Source organism: Oncorhynchus keta, chromosome 10, assembly GCF_023373465.1.
Source record: "Oncorhynchus keta strain PuntledgeMale-10-30-2019 chromosome 10, Oket_V2, whole genome shotgun sequence".
NCBI lineage: Eukaryota > Metazoa > Chordata > Actinopteri > Salmoniformes > Salmonidae > Oncorhynchus > Oncorhynchus keta.
Window position 1 is genome coordinate 6,376,393 of NC_068430.1, and position 16,202 is coordinate 6,392,594.

General features: G+C 44.2%; 1 protein-coding gene across 1 annotated transcript in view; it reads left to right on the forward strand.

Moving 5' to 3' along the window:
* The window catches only part of LOC118378225 (glutamate receptor-interacting protein 2-like), a 185,390-nt gene that overhangs the window by 144,505 nt on the left and 24,683 nt on the right, over nt 1–16,202 (forward strand). The window contains exons 20-21 of the mRNA XM_052528611.1: nt 138–294; nt 11,600–11,717. Coding sequence (XP_052384571.1) covers nt 138–294; nt 11,600–11,717 — 275 coding nt within the window. The remainder of the gene's footprint in view (nt 1–137; nt 295–11,599; nt 11,718–16,202) is intronic.

Genomic DNA, 16,202 nt, shown 5'->3' on the forward strand with positions numbered 1-16,202 from the left:
GCCCAATAGGTTTGTACACAAGTGATTGTAATGGACGTGTCACTCTAAATGATCATTTTTATTCTACCTTTTTATTCTACCTAACCCCCTTTCTCCCTCACTTCCCACCCTCACCTCCACCAACACCCCTTCTGCAGGGCCCTACAACCCCCAGGCGGCAGGCATCGCCCTGCACCCCCATGAGTGGAGGAGTGCTAGGCAGAGGACCAGCCCCCCGCCCCCGGGCCGCCGTAGTAACAACTACCCTTTCAGTGACGGGGGCTTCAGTGAAGACGACTGGGACAAACCGTCAGGGTAAGACTCACTGTGGAGACCTCATGCCAAACGTCTCACCCCTCTTTGTATACTGTCTCACTTGTGGAGACCTCATGCCAAACGTCTCACCCCTCTTTGTATAGTGTCTCACTTGTGGAGACCACCTGCACGGTGTACATTTTAGGACAGCCCTCGAGCCTCATGCCAAACATCTCACCCCTCCTTGTATACTGTCTCACTTTGAACACTGTAGAGGGTGCAGGACCTGTAGGTGCTATGTGCTGTACGTCTCATATAAGCCTTCAGAGTAACACTCACTGAGGAGAGAGGCCACATAGAAGAGTGAGGGCATTACAGGTTGCTATTACGGTTGCAAAAAATCCTCTGTGCCTTTCCCCCGAACATTCCCAGGTTTTCCAGACATCCTGGTTAGAAGAATGCTGGAATCAGGAGGAAAATCTGGAAATAAATCTGGAATATGCCAACCGGGATTTCTAGAAAACCATGGAATTCTAGTAAAATTGCCGGAAGTTTTGCAGGTTGTAACAATGGCAGGTACTTGAACAGTTAGAACAATGACAGGTATTTGAACAGCTACAACAATGGCAGGCACCATAACAGTATCCGGTCTTTGTAGGTTGCTACAATGGGAACCTCATGATCATACCGAAACTTTGCAGGTTGCAACAATAGGAAATCCAATGACAGTATCTGATATTTGCAGGTTGCAACAACTGAACTATTATCATCTTTTATAATTTATAGACAGGGGTTTGTGCTGTGCAACCCTCGTGACAACACAGCTGGGTTCACAGCTTTTAAACTCTAACGAAGGCAGCTTGCTGTCGAAATGGTGGTATGTATGAAATGTAGAACTATTGTTTCTGATAGTGTGCAGCTTTTCTTTTCACAGTTATAGGTTCACACAGCAATGGGGTTCACACAGCAATTGGTTCACACAGCAATGGGGTTCACACAGCAATTGGTTCACAGAGCAATTGGTTCACAGAGCAATTGGTTCACACAGCGATGGGGTTCACAGAGCAATGGGGTTCACAGAGCAAAGGGGTTCACAGAGCAATGGGGTTCACAGAGCAAAGGGGTTCACACAGCAATGGGGTTCACACAGCAATTGGTTCACAGAGCAATTGGTTCACACAGCGATGGGGTTCACAGAGCAATGGGGTTCACAGAGCAAAGGGGTTCACACAGCAATGGGGTTCACACAGCAATTGGTTCACAGAGCAATTGGTTCACACAGCGATGGGGTTCACAGAGCAATGGGGTTCACAGAGCAAAGGGGTTCACAGAGCAATGGGGTTCACAGAGCAAAGGGGTTCACAGAGCAATGGGTTCACAGAGCAATGGGTTCACACAGCAATTGGTTCACAGAGCAATGAGTTCACAGAGCAATTGGTTCACACAGCAATGGGGTTCACAGAGCAATGGGGTTCACAGAGCAAAGGGGTTCACAGAGCAATGGGTTCACAGAGCAATGGGGTTCACAGAGCAATGGGGTTCACAGAGAAAAGGGGTTCACAGAGCAATGGGGTTCACAGAGCAATTGGTTCACAGAGCAATGGGTTCACAGAGCAATTGGTTCACAGAGCAATGGGGTTCACACAGCAATGGGTTCACAGAGCAATTGGTTCACAGAGCAATGGGGTTCACACAGCAAAGGGGTTCACGGAGCAATTGGTTCACAGAGCAATGGGTTCACAGAGCCACAAAAGGGCATGTCTGTTTTTTGCCTCTAGCCGTGTGACCTCAGTGCCGCTTGTGATGACACCATCACTAAACATCTTGAGTGATTCATGAGTCAGGAACTGTAACTGCCATCCCATGTTACGTTAAATAGAATGTCATCATCCTCCAATGATCACTGAGCGATGGAGGCTTCAACAAAGATGTCTGTCATTAAATGAGTATGTAAGTAGCATGTTAAATATATAGGGGTTAGGGTTAGGGTTAGGATTAGGGTTAGGGTTAGGGTTAGGATTAGGGGTTAGGGTTAGGGGTTAGGGGTTAGGGTTGGGGTTAGGGGTTAGGGTTAGGATTAGGATTAGGATTAGGGGTTAGGATTAGGGGTTAGGGTTAGGATTAGGGTTAGGATTAGGGGTTAGGGTTAGGATTAGGGGTTAGGGTTAGGATTAGGGGTTAGGGTTAGGGGTTAGGATTAGGGGTTAGGGTTAGGATTAGGGGTTAGGGTTAGGGGTTAGGGTTAAGGGTTAGGGGTTAGGGTTAGGGTTAGGATTAGGGGTTAGGATTAGGATTAGGGGTTAGGGTTAGGGTTAGGGGTTAGGATTAGGGTTAGGATTAGGGGTTAGGGTTAGGGTTGATGTTCCCACCTAGGGTTAGGGGTTAGGGTTAGGATTAGGGGTTAGGATTAGGGGTTAGGGTTAGGATTAGGGGTTAGGGTTAGGATTAGGGGTTAGGGTTAGGGTTGATGTTCCCACCTAGAGTTAGGGGTTAGGGTTAGGATTAGGGGTTAGGATTAGGGGTTAGGGTTAGTATTAGGGGTTAGGATTAGGGGTTAGGGTTAAGGGTTGGGATTAGGGGTTAGGATTAGGGGTTAGGATTAGGGGTTAGGATTAGGGGTTAGGGGTTAGGATTAGGGCTTAGGGGTTTGGGTTAGGGTAAGGGTTGATGTTCCCACCTAGGGTTAGGATTAGGGGTTAGGGTTAGGGATTATGGTTAGTGTTAGGGGTTAGGTTTGGGGTTAGGGTTAAGGGTTAGGATTAGGGGTTAGGGTTAGGGGTTAGGGTAAAGGTTGATATTCCCACATAGGGTTAGAGTTAAGCGTTAGGATTAGGGGTTATGGTTAGTATTAGGGGTTAGGATTGGGGTTAGGGGTTAGGGTTAGGGGTTATGGTTAGTATTAGGGGTTAGGATTAGGGTTAGGGGTTAGGGTTAAGGGTTAGGATTAGGGGTTAGGGTTAAGGGTTAGGGTTAGAGTTGATGTTCGCACCTAGGGTTAGGGGTTAGGGTTAGGATTAGGGGTTAGGATTAGGGTTAGGGTTAAGGGTTAGGATTAGGGTTAGGGGTTAGGGTTAAGGGTTATGTTTAAGGGTTATGTTTAAGGGTTAGGGGTTAGGATTAGGGGTTAAGATTAGGGTTAGGATTAGGGTTAGGATTAGGGTTAGGATTAGGGTTAGGATTAGGGTTAGGGGTTAGGGTTAGGATTAGGGTTAGGATTAGGGTTAGGATTAGGGTTAGGATTAGGGTTAGGGTTAGGGGTTAGGGTTGCAAAATCACAGTACATTTTCCAAATTTCCCAAGTTAAAAAAAAATCCTGATTTGGACAAATCTAGATTTCCTGCTTTTTCCCCTTTTGATTCTGTGAATCTTGACAAGCCTATTTCAACCTATACTACCCTGCTTCTCCAGTACCTGGACCTTTAACTACCAGCTAGCACTGTTTAACTGCTCTTATTTCATGCATCAACTGTCCCTCCTGATACATCTGATACAGTGCTACATAAAATGCAGTAGTGGCTTCCTTACCAACTGACCATAGCCACTGCCCAAACCTAAAACGGGATTGTTTCGGACGCATAATGTCCACGTTCGAAGTTCCTAAACAGACAAAACATTCAATAAGATCCAGGGAGATGGTTTCAACAAAAAAAGGTTTATTCTTCTCATATCAAACAAAAAAATGATTCTCTAATCAACTTAGATCATAGATTACTTGACATATATACTGTACTGTATGTCTGTAGTGTCAAGATTATACCGCTCCCGTGTCTAGCTAGGACTCCCCTCTTCCCTCGAAGGCCCAACTTCCTGACTTTATCCTATCACAAACACACTTACCACAGTACAATGAATGAGCAAGAGGGTGGAGCTAAAAACTACACTAAGAACCAAAGGAATTTATCTCAATCATAAATCATAAAGGTACCTACCTAATATTTCATCATATACATTCATATTTAATATATTTACACAAACGTATACGGAGCTCTGTATGTTCTGTCTTTTATACAAATATGTCCAAATCGGCATTAACATTTACCAGAGTATGGCTAATGTTTCCACCACAGGCGGCACCTTTAATCAGCTCATAATAATGTCTGGAACGGAGTAAATGGAATGGTATGGAACACATCAAACACCTGGTTTCCACGTGTTTGATTCCGTTCCACTGACTCCGTTCCAGTCATTATTGTGAGCCGTCCTCCCCTCAGCAGCCTGCTGTGGTTCTGCCTGGACCTGTGACTGCCAGTGAGCACTCTTCAACTGTCACACATGATGCCTGTGATTCAGTCCGTGTTATATAATATGTTGTTGAATTATATAACCCTCGTGTCACAGATTCACTTTAGTCATCCCACACATTTTGTTCTGTGTTCATCATTGTGTTCCCTTTTCCTCCATTCATGCCTCAATTTACTTTCTCTTGTCAGTACCAACAACGTTCAACTAATATTACGACGGCTGCTATGTTAGCTGCTACATGGACGCTAATGGTAATGATGAGCTAATGGTAACGATGAGCTAATGGTGACGATGTGCTAATGGTAACGATGAGCTAATGGTAATGATGAGCTAATGGTAACAATGAGCTAATGGTGACGATGAGCTAATGGTAATGATGAGCTAATGGTAACGATGAGCTAATGGTGACGATGTGCTAATGGTAACAATGAGCTAATGGTGACGATGAGCTAATGGTGACGATGTGCTAATGGTGACGATGTGCTAATGGTAACGATGAGCTAATGGTAACGATGAGCTAATGGTGACGATGAGCTAATGGTGACGATGTGCTAATGGTAACAATGAGCTAATGGTGACGATGTGCTAATGGTAATGATGAGCTAATGGTAACGATGAGCTAATGGTGACGATGAGCTAATGGTGACGATGAGCTAATGGTAACGATGAGCTAATGGTAACAATGAGCTAATGGTAATGATGAGCTAATGGTAACGATGAGCTAATGGTAATGATGAGCTAATGGTAACGATGAGCTAATGGTGACGATGAGCTAATGGTAACGATGAGCTAATGGTAATGATGAGCTAATGGTAACAATGAGCTAATGGTAACGATGAGCCAATAACGATGAGCTAATGGTAACGATGAGCCAATAACGATGAGCTAATGGTAACGATGAGCCAATAACGATGAGCCAATAACGATGAGCTAATGGTAACGATGAGCTAATTGTAGAGATGAGCTAATAACGATGAGCGAATGGTAACATTGAGCTAATGGTAGTGATCAGCTAATGGCAATGATGAGCTAATGGTAACGATGAGCTAATGGTAGTGATGAGCTAATGGTGACGATGAGCTAATGGTGACGATGAGCTAATGGTAGTGATGAGCTAATGGTAGTGATGAGCTAATGGTGGGGATGAGCCAATGGTAGTGATGAGCTAATGGTAACGATGAGCTAATTGTAGTAAGCTAATGGTAACAATGAGCTAATGGTAATGATGAGCTAATGGTAACGAAGAGCAAATGGTAATGATGAGCTAATGGTAACATTGAGCTAATGGTGGTGATGAGCTAATGGTGGTGATGAGCTAAAGGTAGTGATGAGCTAGTTGGAGTGATGAGCTAATGGTAACGATGAGCTAATGGTCACGATGAGATAATGGTAGTGATGAGCTAATGGTAACGATGAGCTAATGGTAACGATGAGCTAATGGTAGTGATGAGCTAATGGTAATGATGAGCTAATGGTAATAATGAGCTAATGGTAGTGATGAGCTAGTTGCAGTGATGAGCTAATGGTAATGATGAGCTAATGGTAGTGAGCTAATGGTAATGATGAGCTAATGGTCATAATTAGCTAATTGTAGTGATGAACTAATTGTAGAGATGAGCTAATAACGATGGGCTAATGGTACCGATGAGCTAATTGTAGAGATGAGCTAATAACGATGAGCGAATGGTAACGATGAGCTAATGGTAGTGATGAGCTAATGGTAATGATGAGCTAATGGTAAGGATGAGCTAATGGTAGTGATGAGCTAATGGTGGTGACGAGCCAATGGTAGAGATGAGCTAATGGTAACGATGAGATAATGGTAATGATGAGCTAATGGTAACGATGAGATAATGGTAGTGATGAGCTAATGGTAACGATGAGCTAATGGTAACGATGAGCTAATGGTAGTGATGAGCTAATGGTAATGATGAGCTAATGGTAATGATGAGCTAATGGTAGGAAGAGAACCAGGAGGAGAACCAGGAGGTGAACTAGGAGGAGAACCAGGAAGAGAACCAGGAAGAGAACCAGGACGAGAACCAGGAAGAGAACCAGGAGGAGAACCAGGAAGAGAACCAGGAAGAGAACCAGGAGGAGAACCAGGAGGAGAACCAGGAGGAGAACCAGGAAGAGAACCAGGAGGAGAACCAGGACGAGAACCAGGATGAGAACCGGGACGAGAACCGGGAGGAGAACCGGGAGGAGAACCGGGAGGAGAACCAGGAAGAGAACCAGGAAGAGAACCAGGAGGAGAACCAGGAGGAGAACCGGGAGGAGAACCAGGAAGAGAACCAGGAAGAGAACCAGGAGGAGATATTGACCGTATTGCTTCCTTATCCTCCAACATGTTTCAGTCCTGCCATCTTGAATCAAACTGACAGCATGGCTTCTTGTAATAACCTGCATCAATCCACTTATCCGCTAACTCGGGGTGTGTTCGCAATTCAATCTGGAGTGCCAGAGTGCATTCAGAGTGCCCTCTGGGCATTTGTCAAATCCAGAGCGTTCAGAGCGCACACTGGATCCTCTGGCCGAGGAGTAGGGTTCATCCGAGCGTTCTGGCCTCACGACGGCAGTCAAGCACCCAAGCTAACTGGCTAATGTTACCTAGCTTGCTAGCTACTTCCAGAAACAAATGAGAGAACACCTAACTCTGACCATTTTACTCCCCCTAGTAGAGCTGGTTAGGCTGTTTTCATGTTATCCAGAACGTTGGTGACTGTAACTGTGCTGCTGGCAACCATTTAAACTAGCTTTTTTTGCCGACTTTTACTGCCATATTCAATGGGTGTTGAGCGTTTACTGCCATATTCAATGGGTGTTGAGCGTTTACTGCCATATTCAATGGGTGTTGAGCGTTTACTGCCATATTCAATGGGTGTTGAGCGTTTACTGCCATATTCAATGGGTGTTGAGTGTTTACTGCCATATTCAATGGGTGTTGAGAGTTTACTGCCATATTCAATGGGTGTTGAGCGTTTACTGCCATATTCAATGGGTGTTGACCTTTACTGCCATATTCAATGGGTGTTGAGCGTTTGTAAATTAATCAGTTATTCTGCGCTCTGGCACACTCAGACGAGAGTGCTCTGAAATTAGAGTAGATAGCCAGAGCGAATTTACGAACACACCCGTATTTGTACAATATTTTTCTAAGCCATTGGAATGCATTGATGTGAGCCATTAAAACATACAAAATAGTGAAGAGTGAAAACCTGTCATTATTTTTTATTTTAAAAAATGTCATACCTCTTAGCCTTGTTTTCCCTGTCTGCACTGTCTTTCTCTTGTCTCTGTACATCTCTTTGTCTCTCTTTGTCTCTCTCCCGCTCTCCCTCTGTCTCTGTTCTCTTGTCTTCTCTTCTTTCTCGCTCCCACTCTCTCTCTCTCTCTCTCTCTCTCTCTGCTGTCTCTCTCCTCTCGCTGTTCTCTCTCTCTCTCTCTGCTGTCTCTCTGCTCTTGCTGTTCTCTCTCTCTCTCTCTCTCTCTCTCTCTCTCTCTCTCTCTCTCCTCTCTCTGCTGTCTCTCTCCTCTCACTGTTCTCTCTCTCTCTCCCTCTCTCTGCTGTCTCTCTCCTCTCGCTGTTCTCTCTCTCACTCTCTGCTGTCTCTCTCCTCTCGCTGTCCTCTCTCTCTCTCTCTCTCTCTCTGCTGTCTCTCTCCTCTCGCTGTTCTCTCTCTCTCTGCTGTCTCTCTGCTCTCGCTGTTCTCTCTCTCTCTCTCTCTCTCTCTCTCTCTCTCTCTCTCTCTCTCTCTCTCTCTCTCTCTCCTCTCTCTGCTGTCTCTCTCCTCTCGCTGTTCTCTCTCTCTCTCTCTCTGCTGTCTCTCTCCTCTCGCTGTTCTCTCTCGCTCTCTCTCTCTCTCTCTCTCTCTCTCTCTCTCTCTCTCTCTCTCTCTCTCTCTCTGCTGTCTCTCTCCTCTCGCTGTTCTCTCTCTCTCTCTCTCTCTCTCTCTGCTGTCTCTCTCCTCTCGCTGTTCTCTCTCTCTCTCTCTCTCTCTCTCTCTCTCTCTCTGCTGACTCTCTCCTCTCGCTGTTCTCTCTCTCTCTCTCTCTCTCTCTCTCTCTCTCTCTCTCTCTCTCTCTCTCTCTCTCTCTCCTTCTCTCTCCTCTCGCTGTTCTCTCTCTCTCTCTCTCTCTCTGCTGTCTCTCTCCTCTCGCTGTTCTCTCTCTCTCTCTCTCTCTCTCTCTGCTGTCTCTCTCCTCTCGCTGTTCTCTCTCTCTCTCTCTCTCTCTCTGCTGTCTCTCCTCTCGCTGTTCTCTCTTTATTTGCCTGTAGGGTTTCATGTACTGCTCTCCTTTCATACATACTGTAGGGTTTCATGTACTGCTCTCCTCTCATACATACTGTAGGGTTTCATGTACTGCTCTCCTCTCATACATACTGTAGGGTTTCATGTACTGCTCTCCTCTCATACATACTGTAGGGTTTCATGTACTGCTCTCCTCTCATACATACTGTAGGGTTTCATGTACTGCTCTCCTCTCATACATACTGTAGGGTTTCATGTACTGCTCTCCTCTCATACATTCTGTAGGGTTTCATGTACTGCTCTCCTCTCATACATACTGTAGGGTTTCATGTACTGCTCTCCTCTCATACATTCTGTAGGGTTTCATGTACTGCTCTCCTCTCATACATACTGTAGGGTTTCATGTACTGCTCTCCTCTCATACATACTGTAGGGTTTCATGTACTGCTCTCCTCTCATACATACTGTAGGGTTTCATGTACTGCTCTCCCCTCATACATACTGTAGGGTTTCATGTACTGCTCTCCTCTCATACATACTGTAGGGTTTCATGTACTGCTCTCCTCTCATACATACTGTAGGGTTTCATGTACTGCTCTCCTCTCATACATACTGTAGGGTTTCATGTACTGCTCTCCTCTCACACATTCTGTAGGGTTTCATGTACTGCTCTCCTCTCATACATACTGTAGGGTTTCATGTACTGCTCTACTCTCATACATACTGTAGGGTTTCATGTACTGCTCTCCTCTCATACATTCTGTAGGGTTTCATGTACTGCTCTCCTCTCATACATACTGTAGGGTTTCATGTACTGCTCTCCTCTCATACATACTGTAGGGTTTCATGTACTGCTCTCCTCTCATACATACTGTAGGGTTTCATGTACTGCTCTCCTTTCATACATACTGTAGGGTTTCATGTACTGCTCTCCTCTCATACATACTGTAGGGTTTCATGTACTGCTCTCCTCTCATACATTCTGTAGGGTTTCATGTACTGCTCTCCTCTCATACATACTGTAGGGTTTCATGTACTGCTCTCCTCTCATACATACTGTAGGGTTTCATGTACTGCTCTCCTCTCATACATTCTGTAGGGTTTCATGTACTGCTCTCCTCTCATACATACTGTAGAGTTTCATGTACTGCTCTCCTCTCATACATACTGTAGGGTTTCATGTACTGCTCTCCTCTCATACATACTGTAGGGTTTCATGTACTGCTCTCCTCTCATACATACTGTAGGGTTTCATGTACTGCTCTCCTCTCATACATACTGTAGGGTTTCATGTACTGCTCTCCTCTCATACATTCTGTAGGGTTTCATGTACTGCTCTCCTCTCATACATTATGTAGGGTTTCATGTACTGCTCTCCTCTCATACATACTGTAGGGTTTCATGTACTGCTCTCCTCTCATACATACTGTAGGGTTTCATGTACTGCTCTCCTCTCATACATACTGTAGGGTTTCATGTACTGCTCTCCTCTCATACATACTGTAGGGTTTCATGTACTGCTCTCCTCTCATACATACTGTAGGGTTTCATGTACTGCTCTTCTCTCATACATACTGTAGGGTTTCATGTACTGCTCTCTTCTCATACATACTGTAGGGTTTCATGTACTGCTCTCCTCTCATACATACTGTAGGGTTTCATGTACTTCTCTCCCCTCATATATACTGTAGGGTTTCATGTACTGCTCTCCTCTCATACATACTGTAGGGTTTCATGTACTGCTCTCCTCTCATACATACTGTAGGGTTTCATGTACTGCTCTCCTCTCATACATACTGTAGGGTTTCATGTACTGCTCTCCTCTCATACATACTGTAGGGTTTCATGTACTGCTCTCCTTTCATACATACTGTAGGGTTTCATGTACTGCTCTCCTCTCATACATACTGTAGGGTTTCATGTACTGCTCTCCTCTCATACATACTGTAGGGTTTCATGTACTGCTCTCCTCTCATACATACTGTAGGGTTTCATGTACTGCTCTCCTCTCATACATACTGTAGGGTTTCATGTACTGCTCTCCTCTCATACATACTGTAGGGTTTCATGTACTGCTCTCCTCTCATACATACTGTAGGGTTTCATGTACTGCTCTCCTCTCATACATACTGTAGGGTTTCATGTACTGCTCTCCTCTCATACATACTGTAGGGTTTCATGTACTGCTCTCCCCTCATACATACTGTACTATACACAACTCTCCTCTCCTCATTCCCTCCCCTCTTCGCTCTGTCTCACCAGAATAAAATAACTTGCACATGTTGTTAAATGACTGTTGTTGAGCTGTGTGGGGGCCAATGACAGCTTCATGTACAGCTAATTTTAACATGTATTCTGATTCTTTATTGTGTTGCCACAGTTACACACTCATCGTTGTTCACTCACACAACACCTTCTTTTTTGGTTGTATCGTTGGTATATAGTTGTAATTTAAATGTGTGTGACTGTCCTTGTCTTATCGGTGTTTTTTCTTTGTTTACTTGTCATGTTTTGGTGTTTTTTTGTGGACCCCGGGAAGAGTAGCTGCAGCTTCTGAAAAAAATCAAATTAGGGCTCCTAATAAACACACACTGAACAATACACCAGCCAGCCTCATTTTTTAAATTGTACCTTTATTTGACTAGGCAAGTCAGTTAAGAACAAATTCTTATTTTCAATGACAGCCTAGGAACAGTGGGTTAACTGCCTGTTCAGGGGCAGAACGTTTGAACTTGAACCCTTCCGGTTACTAGTCCAACGCTCTAACTACTAGGCTACCCTGCCGCCCCTCCTAGTGACGGCATCGTGATATACTGTTCATCTAGCATGTAACATCTAACACCTGTACTTTCCTGTGGTCGTTGATACAGATACACCAGCCAGCCTCACAGTGACGCCATCATGCTCGACCACGAGGACAGTTTCTGGTGTCAGGCACTGGAAGACCTGGAGACCTGTGGACAGTCTGAGCTCCTCAGAGAGATAGAGGTATACTACCTTAACTTATCTGGTTAAAAATAAAGGCAAGCAGTCCTTTACACTCACAGCCCCTGTCATCCCGTAATACAGGTTGAAAATGGTAGATGTGGCCTCCGTCTGAGGCACTGCATCGCAGTGTTGATGCGTTACGACAGCCTTGGGCTCGATCCCAGTGTCAAAGCCGGCCGTGACATCGAGTCCCATATGGCGGCGCACAGTTGGTCCAGCGTCGTCCGGATATCAGTTAGCATAGAGTCTATTGTTACTTTAAATATCAGTTAGCATAGAGTCTATTGTTACTTTAAATATCAGTTAGCATAGCATCTATTGTTACTTTATATATGAGTTAGCGTAGCATCTATGGTTGCTTTATATATCAGTGAGCATAGCATCTATTGTTGCTTTATATATCTGTTAGCATAGCATCTATTGTTGCTTTATATATCAGTTAGCATAGCATCTATGGTTGCTTTATATATCAGTTAGCATAGCATCTATGGTTGCTTTATATATCAGTTAGCATAGCATCTATTGTTGCTTTATATATCAGTTAGCATAGCATCTATTGTTGCTTTATATATCAGTTAGCATAGCATCTATTGTTGCTTTATATATCTGTTAGCATAGCATCTATTGTTGCTTTATATATCAGTTACCATAGCATCTATTCTTACTTTATATATCAGTTAGCATAGCATCTATTTTTGCTTTATATATCAGTTAGCATAGCATCTATTGTTGCTTTATATATCAGTTAGCATAGCATCTATTGATGCTTTATATATCAGTTAGCATAGCATCTATTGTTACTCTATATATCAGTTAGCATGGCATCTATTGATGCTTTATATATCAGTTAGCAAAGCATATATTGTTGCTTTATATATCAGTTAGCATAGCATCTATTGTTGCTTTATATATCAGTTAGCGTAGCATCTATTGATGCTTTATATATCAGTTAGCATAGCATCTATTGATGCTTTATATCAGTTAGCATAGCATCTATTGATGCTTTATATATCAGTTAGCATAGCATCTATTGTTGCTTTATATATCTGTTAGCATAGCATCTATTGTTGCTTTATATATCAGTTAGCATAGCATCTATGGTTGCTTTATATATTAGTTAGCATAGCATCTATGGTTGCTTTATATATTAGTTAACATAACATCTATTGTTACTTTATTTACAGTGTATTCGGAAAGTATTCAGCATTCTAAAAGGTTTTAAGACATTTCTGCATATTTATTAAAATTAAAAAACATATACCTTATTCAGACCCATTGATATGAGACTTGAAATTGAGCTCAGGTGCATCCTGTTTCCATTGATCATACTTGAGATTTTTCTACGACTTGATTGGAGTCCACCTGTGGTGAATACAATTGATTGGGCATGATTTGGAAAGTATGTCAGAGCAAAAACCCAATTGATGACGGAAGAAAAAAATATTAAATTCATTTTAGAATAAGGCTGTAACGTAACAAAATGTTTTTAAAAAGTCAAGGGGGCTGAATACTTCCCCAATGCACTGTATGTAATTCAGGGCTCATCTGTAAAATAGACTTTGGTCTCAGTATGACTCCCTGATTAAATAAAGGTTCAATAAATAAAGAACTACACTCTACTATTTCCTCTACTCTAATATACTATACTATACTATACTATACTCTACTATACTCTACTCTACTATACTCTACTCTACTCTACTCTACTATACTCTACTATACTCTACTATACTCTACTCTAATATACTATACTATACTCTACTCTTCTATACTATACTCTACTATACTCTACTCTAATATACTCTACTCTAAATCAAATCAAATCAAATCAAATCAAATTTTATTTGTCACATACACATGGTTAGCAGATGTTAAATGCGAGTGTAGCGAAATGCTTGTGCTTCTAGTTCCGACAATGCAGTGATAACCAACAAGTAATCTAACTAACAATTCCAAAACTACTGTCTTATACACAGTGTAAGGGGATAAGGAATATGTACATAAGGATATATGAATGAGTGATGGTACAGAGCAGCATACAGTAGATGGTATCGAGTACAGTATATACATATGAGATGAGTGTGTAGACAAAGTAAACAAAGTGGCATAGTTAAAGTGGCTAGTGATACATGTGTTACATAAGGATGCAGTCGATGATGTAGAGTACAGTATATACATATGCATATGAGATGAATGATGTAGGGTAAGTAACATTATATAAGGTAGCATTGTTTAAAGTGGCTAGTGATATATTTACATAATTCCCATCAATTCCCATTATTAAAATGGCTGGAGTTGGGTCAGTGTCAATGACAGTGTGTTGGCAGCAGCCACTCACTGTTAGTGGTGGCTGTTTAACAGTCTGATGGCCTTGAGATAGAAGCTGTTTTCAGTCTCTCGGTCCCAGCTTTGATGCACCTGTACTGACCTCGCCTTCTGGATGATAGCGGGGTGAACAGGCAGTGGTTCGGGTGGTTGATGTCCTTGATGATCTTTATGGCCTTCCTGTAACAACGGGTGGTGTAGGTGTCCTGGAGGGCAGGTAGTTTGCCCCCGATGATGCGTTGTGCAGTCCTCACTACCCTCTGGAGAGCCTTACGGTTGAGGGCGGAGCAGTTGCCGTACCAGGCGGTGATACAGCCCGCCAGGATGCTCTCGATTGTGCATCTGTAGAAGTTTGTGAGTGCTTTTGGTGACAAGCCGAATTTCTTCAGCCTCCTGAGGTTGAATAGGCGCTGCTGCGCCTTCTTCACGACGCTGTCAGTGTGAGTGGACCAATTCAGTTTGTCTGTGATGTGTATGCCGAGGAACTTAAAACTAGCTACCCTCTCCACTACTGTTCCATCGATGTGGATAGGGGGGTGTTCCCTCTGCTGTTTCCTGAAGTCCACAATCATCTCCTTAGTTTTGTTGACGTTGAGTGTGAGGTTATTTTCCTGACACCACACTCCGAGGGCCCTCACCTCCTCCCTGTAGGCCGTCTCGTCGTTGTTGGTAATCAAGCCTACCACTGTTGTGTCGTCCGCAAACTTGATGATTGAGTTGGAGCGTGCGTGGCCACGCAGTCGTGGGTGAACAGGGAGTACAGGAGAGGGCTCAGAACGCACCCTTGTGGGGCCCCCGTGTTGAGGATCAGCGGGGAGGAGATGTTGTTGCCTACCCTCACCACCTGGGGGCGGCCCGTCAGGAAGTCCAGTACCCAGTTGCACAGGGCGGGGTCGAGACCCAGGGTCTCGAGCTTGATGACGAGCTTGGAGGGTACTATGGTGTTGAATGCCGAGCTGTAGTCGATGAACAGCATTCTCACATAGGTATTCCTCTTGTCCAGGTGGGTTAGGGCAGTGTGCAGTGTGGTTGAGATTGCATCGTCTGTGGACCTATTTGGGCGGTAAGCAAATTGGAGTGGGTCTAGGGTGTCAGGTAGGGTGGAGGTGATATGGTCCTTGACTAGTCTCTCAAAGCACTTCATGATGACGGAAGTGAGTGCTACGGGCGGTAGTCGTTTAGCTCAGTTACCTTAGCTTTCTTGGGAACAGGAACAATGGTGGCCCTCTTGAAGCATGTGGGAACAGCAGACTGGTATAGGGATTGATTGAATATGTCCGTAAACACACCGGCCAGCTGGTCTGCGCATGCTCTGAGGGCGCGGCTGGGGATGCCGTCTGGGCCTGCAGCCTTGCGAGGTTAACACGTTTAAATGTCTTACTCACCTCGGCTGCAGTGAAGGAGAGACCGCATGTTTCCGTTGCAGGCCGTGTCAGTGGCACTGTATTGTCCTCAAAGCGGGCAAAAAGTTATTTAGTCTGCCTGGGAGCAAGACATCCTGGTCCGTGACTGGGCTGGATTTCATCTTGTAGTCCGTGATTGACTGTAGACCCTGCCACATGCCTCTTGTGTCTGAGCCGTTGAATTGAGATTCCACTTTGTCTCTGTACTGACGCTTAGCTTGTTTAATAGCCTTGCGGAGGGAATAGCTGCACTGTTTGTATTCAGTCATGTTGCCAGACACCTTGCCCTGATTAAAAGCAGTGGTTCGCGCTTTCAGTTTCACGCGAATGCTGCCATCAATCCACGGTTTCTGGTTAGTGAATGTTTTTATCGTTGCTATGGGAACGACATCTTCGACGCACGTTCTAATGAACTCGCACACCGAATCAGCGTATTCGTCAATATTCCCATCTGACGCAATACGAAACATGTCCCAGTCCATGTGATGGAAGCAGTCTTGGAGTGTAGAGTCAGCTTGGTCTGACCAGCGTTGGACAGACCTCAGCGTGGGAGCCTCTTGTTTTAATTTCTGCCTGTAGGCAGGGATCAGCAAAATGGAGTCGTGGTCAGCTTTTCCGAAAGGGGGGCGGGGCAGGGCCTTATATGCGTCGCGGAAGTTAGAGTAACAATGATCCAAGGTTTTACCACCCCTGGTTGCGCAATCGATATGCTGATAAAATTTAGGAGTCTTGTTTTCAGATTGGCTTTGTTAAAATC